The 9,424-nt window shown below is 40.5% G+C and overlaps 1 protein-coding gene across 8 annotated transcripts in view; it reads left to right on the plus strand.

Annotated features, from left to right (window-relative positions):
• Window positions 1-9,424, plus strand: part of RNF214 (ring finger protein 214) — a 52,524-nt gene that overhangs the window by 40,150 nt on the left and 2,950 nt on the right. For 6 of the 8 annotated variants that reach the window (XM_049714354.1, XM_049714355.1, XM_049714359.1 and 3 more), the window contains 8 exons: window positions 6,089-6,185; window positions 6,412-6,500; window positions 7,090-7,180; window positions 7,384-7,482; window positions 7,681-8,057; window positions 8,202-8,334; window positions 8,549-8,653; window positions 8,929-9,024. In XM_049714354.1, coding sequence (XP_049570311.1) covers window positions 6,089-6,185; window positions 6,412-6,500; window positions 7,090-7,180; window positions 7,384-7,482; window positions 7,681-8,057; window positions 8,202-8,334; window positions 8,549-8,653; window positions 8,929-9,024 — 1,087 coding nt within the window. The remainder of the gene's footprint in view (window positions 1-6,088; window positions 6,186-6,411; window positions 6,501-7,089; window positions 7,181-7,383; window positions 7,483-7,680; window positions 8,058-8,201; window positions 8,335-8,548; window positions 8,654-8,928; window positions 9,025-9,424) is intronic. The other 2 variants (XM_049714356.1, XM_049714357.1) reach the window with 2 other exon arrangements.

Genomic DNA, 9,424 nt, shown 5'->3' on the forward strand with positions numbered 1-9,424 from the left:
ACTGTAGACTCATGAAAGAATGAGAGTGAAAAAGGCAAATGAATTTAGTGTTATTATGAAACTAATTTTGCTTCATAGACCAGGCCCTCAAAGGGTTTTGGGGGACCATGGACTGCGTTTTGCAAACTGCTGTTCTAGATTATTTCTTCCATACCTAGGGCTTCTACTACTATCTCTGCTAGTGACACTCTCATCTGTATCCCAGCCCAGACTAGTTATATATCCCTTGCCTGCTGAACTGCCTGGACTATTTCCTCTGCTTGGTGCTCTGTTTCTCTTTGGCATTTGCATATGCTGTTTGATCTGCCCAGAATTTCCTGTTCCTTTTGTTCACTTGGAAAGTTACTGAATTGTGAGCTGCTTGGGGGCAGGAACTAGGCATCTTTATATCCCCAGCTTTTAGCAGAAATGTGTAGCACATTGTGCTGCTTAGTAGATGTTGAGTTAAATTGAATCAAGGAAGAACTCTAGCCTCATAAACAAAAACTTTGCAGTGCATCTTAGGGTAAAGTTTCTTCTCTTTTTGTCTGATCTCATTCATTCTATTGGGTTGGCCAGAAAGTCCCTTCGGTTTTTTAAGTAGAAATAAAAGACACATTTTTCATTTTCACCAAGAACTTTATTGAACAACATATTCACTGTTTTGGTCCACTACCTTCTGCCATTTTTCAGGCAACTTCATAATTCCATCTTCTCAAAACTTTTTATCTTTTTGAGCAAAGAACTGGTCCAGGTACCTTTTAGTCTTCCAGGGAATTGAAATTTTTTCCATTAAGAGAATTTTGTAAAGACTGAAATAAATGGAAATCCGAAGGTACAATGTCTGGTGAATATGGTAGATGAATCAGAACTTCCCAGCCAAGCTGTAACGGTTTTTGCCTGGTCATCAAAGAAACAAGCAGTCTTGCGTTATCCTGATGCAAGATTATGTATTCTCTGTTGACTAATTCTGGACGCTTTTCATCGAGTGCTGCTTTCAGTTGGTCTAATTGGGAGCAGTACTTGCAGGAATTAATCATTTGGTTTTCCAGAAGGAGCTCAAAATAGAGGACCCTTCCAATCCCGCCATATACACAACATCACCTTCTTTGGATGAAGACCGGTCTTTGATGTGGTTGGTGGTGGTTCATTTCACTTGCCCCACGATCTCTTCCATTCCACCTTATTGTACAGTATCCACTTTTCATCACCTGTCACAATTTGTTTTAAAAATGGAACGTTTTTGTTACGTTTAAGTAGAGAATCACATGTGGAAATATGGTCAAGAGGTTTTTTTCTGCTTAACTTACGTGGAACCCAAATACCAAAGTGATTAACATAACCAATGATGTGGTACAAAAATCATTTGGTGCGAATGATTTTCAGCGCTTGATTTGGATATTTTAAGTATGTCGGCTCTCTCCCGAGTGGTATAACATTGATTGTTCTCAATTAATGTCTTGATTTGATCGCTCTCCGCTTCACCTGGTCTACCCAACCGGAGCATCGTCCAGTGAGAAATCTCCAGCATGAAACTTTGCAAACCGCTTTTGACACGTTTGATCAGTCAGAGCACCTTCTCCATACACTGCACAAATCTTTTTTTGGGTTTCAGTTGTGTTTTTACCTTTCTTGAAATAATAAAGCATAATATGCCGAAAATGTTTCTTTTTTCTTCCATCTTCAATATTAAAATGGCTACACAAAAATTCATCAATTTTGATAAGTTTTTTTTTTAAACGCATGCTGATATGACAGCAGTCACAATACAGCCTAACAAAATTATCTCGAATGAAGTTAAAGGCAACTAAGCGCTACTGGACCCATCTTACGGAAAAAACCAAATAAACTTTTTGGCCCACCCAATATATTGGTTTGTATTAGCTTCAGTTCAGAGAAAAGACTTTTATAACCTACCTCAAATTCAGGACGGCCAACTCCTATCTATATTAACGCATCCACCGGTATTTGTTTTGTTTCCTTTTGCCTTGTTTAGAGTATAATATATTCTGAAAGAAAGGTATTTCAGCTGAGGACTCAACATCTTAATTTTTAGTTCTGTCTTTGACTGTTGAGAATATTTCACAAGACACTTATCATCTGCTTCTCTGCATTAAAATCACCTGATTGCTACCACCACTTTTGGTGGAAAAAAATGTACTCACATATTTTAGTTTCTCTAACATCCAAATGATAACTAACATTTCTTAAGTTCTTACTATATGGCAGAGACTGTCCTATATGTTGTGCATGTATTAACTCATTTAACCTGCATAATGGCTCTGTATGAGAGGTAGATTATTTTATCCCCATTTTTCTTTAGGAAAATGAGGCAAAGGTTAAGTAACTTGCCAATGGTTGCACAGGTAGTAGATAGTAATAGTCTGGGTTTGAACTGTGAGTTTAGTTTGGCTCCAGAAGCTGTGCTTTTAACTGCTGTGAGAAGCTTCCTCTCAAATCTAATTACTTTTATCATTAACCTATGTTAGTACACATGCACAGATAGATGCTCATTATAATATTTATAATTGTGAAATTGAAAATAAGAGAATACCTAAATCAATAATGGGATATATGTACAATGGATAGTTACTTAAAAATCACAGTTCTGAAGAATACTTAATGATATGGAAAAATACGTTAGGATGAAAAAGTAAGATAAAAACCACAGTTTTTGTTTGAAAAGCGTATATAATGGATTTATATGTTACATATGCATATATAAATACACAAATTTATTTTAAAAGACTGAAAAGAAGTATAAAAATGATTTTTTTGTGGGTAGAGCAATTGTAATTGTAGAGCAATTTGTTGGATGCTTCCCATGGGCTAGGCACCATATTAAATTCTTCATGTGTGTTTTCTCAGTGAACTCTCCCATCAGTCGCATGATGTAGGTCCTACTCGTTTCTCAGATGAAGAAACTGAGGCCTAGAAAGATTAAGTAACTTGTCAAGGGTCGTACAACCAGTAAGTAGAAGAGTTGGGACCTCTGTATTAGGTTCTTTCTGTTTTTTTTTTTAAATTGAAGTATTGTTGGCTTACAATGTTGTGTTAGTTTCTGGTGTACAGCAAAGTGATTCAGTTTTACGTGTGTGTGTGTGTGTGTGTGTGTGTGTGTGTGTATGTATGGGTATTCTTTTTCAGATTCATTTCCATTATATATTATTACAAGATATTGAATATAGTTCCCTGTGCTATACAGTAGGACCTTGTTTAACTACTTTATATAAAGTAGTATGTATCTGTTAATCCCAAGCTCCCAATTTATCCCTCCCTCCCCCTTTCCCCTTTGGTAACCATAAGTTTATTTTCTATCTCTGTGAGTTTGTTTCTGTTTTGTAAATAAGTTCATTTGTATCTTTTTTTTTTTTAGCTTCCAAAGTGATACCATACGATATTTACCTTTCTCTGTCTGACTTACTGCACTTAGTGTGGTAATCTCTAGGTCCATCCATGTTGCTGCAAATGGCATTATTTCATTCTTTTTTATGACTGAGTAATATCCAGTGTGTGTGTGTGTGTGTGTGTGTGTGTGTGTGTATACACATCTTCTTTATCCATTCATCTGTCAGTGGACACTTAGGTTGCTTCCATGTCTTGGCTATTGTAAATAGTGCTGCTATGAACATTGGGGTGCATGTTTTTTTTGTTTTTTTTAATTTATTTATTTATTTTTGGCTGCATTGGGTCTTCGTTGCCATGAGCAGGCTTTCTCTAGTTGCAGAGAGCGGGGGCTACTCTTTGTTGCAGTGCGCGGGCTTCTCACTGCGGTGGCTTCTCTTGTTGCAGAGCGCAGGCTCTAGGCGCATGGGCTTCAGTAGTTGTGGCACGTGGGCTCAGTAGTTGTGGCTCGCAGGCTCAGTAGTTGTGGTGCACAGGCCTAGTTGCTCTGCCGCATGTGGGATCTTCCCGGACCAGGGCTTGAATCTGTGTCCCCTGCATTGGCAGGCGGACTCTTAACCACTGTGCTACCAGGGAAGCCCTTGCATGTATTGTTTTGAATTAGTAGACTCTTTCTGTTTTGTATTTTCTAAATTTTTTATACTTTGTATTATTTACATGATGAAAAGCAAAATTAATTTTTTAAAGTATGCAAACGTATTGGGACAAGTCAGACTTGTACAGTCTGGTAGGATTTATTCATTGGAACCATTGATTCTTTAAACTAGCTAAGCAAAATAACAGAAGCATGGGACTTGAAAGAAATTAGACCAAGCATTTAAAGAGTTAAAACATACTCAGTGGTTTCTATTATATCAAGGATTTTTGGGGCATCTGCTATGGGCAACTGATTTTTTTTTTCTAGCATGGGTTGCAGTAGTACCCCTTAGTGAAGTGAAATCTGTTACATATCTTACAGGCTAGTGAACGTATGGTAAGGCTGACCATTTTTATGACTGTTTAAGAATTCCTTAACCATTTTTGTTGTGGTTGCTAGTAGTTCCTTTTGTCTTGTTGGATCCCAAGGAGATAGATGTTGCCAGATGCCCAAAGAAGAAGATTTTCCTGTGTGTGAATTTGTGGGATGTCCCCTGCGGACGTGGCAGTATTTTTCTAATATAATTGTAATCCCTAGTTGATAAATGAATTTAATGAAAATTAGAGGTGTTCGATGAACACCGATAGTCTTTGAGAACAGCATCATTCACAGAAAGCAGCAGCCATGTTTTCCTACAATCATCCCATCATCACAGAGTGTCTAGTAGGCTAAATGGACCGCTGATTGACCCCTCAACGTATATCACATATTCTTATGGTAAGAGGATTCTGACTCCTCATATATTTTTTCACTTGAGGAATATGTGCTGTATTAGGAAAATACATCTACTTATAAACCTTTGTCTAAAGAACTGTTAGAGAAAGGAAGAAAAAGAACTATTAGAGAATTCTTCCTCTGGCAGGAAGTTTATTTGGAGAGGACAACACATGGAGATGAAGGAAGAATATGCCCTCCTAGCTGGATCTATTACATGAGTTGACCTTGTCAGCAGAGGGCCAGACGGATGTTAGTGAATCAATAAATGAATGTGTGTGTAAGAGACACACAGACATACACACTTGTATTTTATGAAATAGCTAGCCAGGGGTGTGTGGAGAACTGGGCAATGAAAAAAGGGACCTGAAACACTTATGTTAAGTGGATTTTTTCCTTTCATATTATATTTAAGGTTACTAAAAAAACCAGAAGATGAATAAAATTATTTCTCTCACTGTAGAAAAGTGGGAACATTTTTCTTGAGACAGAATCCTTCCCAATCTTTTCTTCTTATTTTCACCTTTTAGAAATTCAGTGAAAATAATGTACACATTTCCATACTATTCTGTCCACTGATCTGGGTAATCCTGTTGCTTTTAGCTATGTAACTCATTACATTACAGTCAAGTGTAATACAGGGAAATTCTTCTGCCGGTTCTGTTCCTTTGTTGGCATCTTCGGTCCTGAGTAGAATGATCAACCACCCCACATCCTGGGAAATCCCTCATTCCTGGGCAAACTGGGACAGCTGGTCACCCTAATCCTAAGGGTGTATATTACACTCTAGGGATGGGGCTGGGGAGCTGGTGTAAGAAAGAAGGAAACTGATGGAAAGGAAAAGTCCTGAGGTATGAAGACAACATTTTTTCCTTTTGAAGAATGTTTACTATAGCTAAGGATGTGTGAAAATCAGTAAGCCAGTATCTGTGTGGTTAGTAGTGAATTAGTGATTGCTGCCTTAGGGATAAGTATTTTGGGTTTAGTCCTGCATTCTTCAGTACCCATACCAAAAGACAAGGAGTCAGAGGAACTGCCATTTGGATTTGAGCACTCCTGGATTATAGAAGAACATTCTGCCTTCAGTGGGTTTTGGTTCTAAGTATGCACTTTGTTCTGGGTAACTTTATTTTAGCAAATGGAGATGTGAACATTTTTACTTTCAAATATAGGGTGATTATGCAATTTCAGACCACTTTAAACATAATTTATATATATCTATAGTTAATACTTAGAGTAACACTTCCTCTAACATACTAGGTAGACCAGTTTCAGGTTTTACTTTTGCCTTGGTGTTCCTTAGCAAGCTTGTCTTTCTCTCCTAAGTCTTGTTCTTGGCTTCTTACCTTACAGAGAAGTGTGGGAAATGGAACTGGATAGACTCAAGAATCAAGATGGTGAAATAAATCGGAACATTATGGAAGAGACAGAACGTGCCTGGAAGGCAGAGGTGAGAATAGCCGCTATGTTGAAGCTATGTTGAAGGTCTTGATTTTGGGCTTCCAGATGGTGTGTACTTTTGGTATAGCATCAATACTGCACACTAAGCTATTTAAGTATTATACCGTAGAGCCACTAAGCATTGTTTTAACTATCTAAGGGTAGCTTTGTGTACGTAAAATTAATAAAGTGTGTGTGTGTGTGTTTGTATGTATGTGTGTGTATGGTTTCCTTAGATCTTATCACTAGAGAGTCGGAAAGAGTTGTTGGTATTGAAACTAGAAGAAGCAGAAAAAGAGGCAGAACTGCACCTTACTTACCTCAAGTAAGTACCTTCCATTTCTGGGGTCTTAATGGCCCTGCAGTTTTGTGTTTTGGAGGCATTTCTTTTTAGGTTTTGAAGCCCTGGGCCAGCTAGTCTGGCACTTATTCTGTCTTCATGGGGAGTCATCTCTGTGTGATAGTAATTTGTTCAGTGAGTTCTCTTCCCATACTCTAAACTTCCTCACTCTCTGACTCTTCCCTTTCTACAGTCTTATAGTTTTGTACTTTTTATTGTATTATTTCCAATTGGATAAACAGTATCTCTTATGCTGTCAAGCATAACAAATGTCTTTGGAGATTTGTTTCTTATACAGTCATTTCTCCTCTTTCTGCCGTGAAATTTGGAGGACCCCCATGGCATTTTCAGCCAGACAAGAGCCCTCTCTCTGTGGTTGGTCCGCTTTCTCCAATACTTGTTTTGCAAGATGCTGGAGTTAAAGTGAGGCAAACGGCTTAGAACCTTGACCTTCTCCTGCACATGCTCCGACCTCTTCTCTCCAGGCCCATTAGCCAGCTACTGTTCTGCTATCTCAGAGAGTTAGGAATTGGGTTTTCTTTAATTCTGTAAATTACTGTTGGTTTCTTGAAAGGTCAACTCCCCCAACACTAGAGACAGTTCGTTCCAAACAGGAGTGGGAGACAAGACTGAATGGAGTTCGGATAATGAAAAAGAATGTTCGGGTAAGTGTAGTGATGCGTGATCATTGAGTCAGAGTTAATCTGTGCTTAAACACTTCTGGTGATAGGGAAGGACCTTTTGCATTGCTCTCAGGGCCTGTCCTACCACTCCTCTTGCTTTCCTGATACAGGATGGCGCTCTCTTTTTAGGCAGGCTCATTCTGCTTAGCAGTAAAGGATAATTCTTGCTTTTTTCTCTTTTCTAGGACCAATTTAATAGTCATATCCAGCTAGTGAGGAATGGAGCCAAGCTGAGCAGCCTTCCTCAGATCCCGACTCCCACTTTGCCTCCACCCCCATCAGAGGTAAGAGCGCTGGCTTTGGGGAGTCTACCTTTGTGTGTTGGTGGCAGAGCCTAGAGTCTTTCACTTGTTCTTTTTATGAAGATATCGGGACCATCCTTATTTGGTACAAGAAACAGTTGCTCACTGATCTCTGCTCCAGTTTCCTAAACTTTCATTTTCTTTCTCTCCCACTTGTCTTCCACCTCGTCCCCTCTGCAGACAGACTTCATGCTTCAGGTGTTTCAACCCAGTCCCTCTCTGGCTCCTCGGATGCCTTTCTCCATTGGGCAGGTCACAATGCCCATGGTTATGCCCAGTGCAGATCCCCGTTCCTTGTCTTTCCCGATCCTGAACCCTGCCCTTTCCCAGCCCAACCAGCCTTCCCCACCCCTTCCTGGCTCCCATGGGAGAAATAGCCCTGGCTTGGGTTCCCTTGTCGGCCCCCATGGTCCACACGTGCCCCCTGCCGCCTCCATCCCACCTCCCCCAGGCTTGGGTGGTGTTAAGGCTTCTACTGAAACTACCCGGCCCCAACCAGTAGACAAACTGGAGAAGATTCTGGAGAAGCTGCTTACTCGGTTTCCACAATGCAATAAGTAAGTATCTTTAAGGGTTAATTTTAAAAGTGTTTTTCAGAGAAATGTTTATGGGTTAAAATAGGAGAGGTTTCATGAGTGTAGTATAGAATCTCTCATGAGTGTAGTATAGAATCTCTCCCCCTCAACATTTTTCTTTCTTAGGGCCCAGATGACCAACATTCTTCAGCAGATCAAGACAGCACGTACCACCATGGCAGGTCTGACCATGGAGGAGCTGATCCAGCTGGTAGCTGCGCGACTGGCAGAGCACGAGCGGGTGGCAGCAAGTACTCAGGTAAGAAAAGCTACTTGGCGGAGAACTCAGACCTGCTGAGATGTTGGGGAAGAGGTAGATTTCAGAAATATTTGGGGTGGGAAGAAGCATTGCAGCCAGGGGTATCTGGCCTGCTTTCTTCCTTTGCTGCGCTGGGAAATGAATGACTTCTCTTTGTTAAATGCCCTGTTTCTCAGATGTTCCTCCCTCACTGTGACAACGTTTCTGCCCACAGCCCCTTGGTCGGATCCGGGCCCTGTTCCCTGCTCCATTGGCCCAAATCAGTACCCCAATGTTCTTGCCTTCTGCCCAAGTTTCATATCCTGGGAGGTCTTCACATGTAAGACTCTATTCTTTGAAAACTGGGATGTGGAGAAGCTGGGGGTGAGGAGGGAGTGGGTTTATAGGTGGAGCGCAGGAAGAAGCCGTCATCTCCTCAGCTGGGTTGTTGACAGCCCCAGCTGGGAAAATGCAGGTACTCTGTATTGGAACTTTTCTTTCTTTTGGTATAAAATCTTTTTGCTACATGGAAAGAGTAGATGGAATCATGGGCATATAAGGCAAGGAGGCCCAGAGGTTCCTTACTCTTTTGACCGTCCCTCCTCTGCTGTACAGGCTCCAGCCACCTGTAAACTGTGTCTAATGTGCCAGAAACTTGTCCAGCCCAGTGAGCTGCACCCAATGGCATGCACCCATGTGCTGCACAAGGAGGTGGGTGCTGCATGCCTTCCTCTTTTTTCCACTCTTTCTTTTTGACAGCTGAGATCGTTTAATTTTCTTGAACATTGTACAGTGTTGACGCTCATCGTTAATATCTAAACATAAGGTTTCAGTAAACCGTGGCTTAAATGTCAGCAGAATTCAGAATACTGGCAGCTAGGCTCTCCCAGCTTCCTTCTACCCCATTCCCTGTAGGGGACTGGACTGGGTAAACAGTTCATACTAGAACACCGATAGTCGCTGCCTTGGAAAATTGACAATAAGATATACATATCTAACCATTGTTTCAGACGTATCATTGCCAAGAGACTTTGCTTAGATGAGAGGAATGGAATAGGGAACCTGAATATGAGATTAGTAACTCCATTAATAAAATAGTTGGAAGGCTGAC

This window comes from Orcinus orca, chromosome 8, assembly GCF_937001465.1.
Source record: "Orcinus orca chromosome 8, mOrcOrc1.1, whole genome shotgun sequence".
Classification (NCBI taxonomy): Eukaryota; Metazoa; Chordata; class Mammalia; order Artiodactyla; family Delphinidae; genus Orcinus; species Orcinus orca.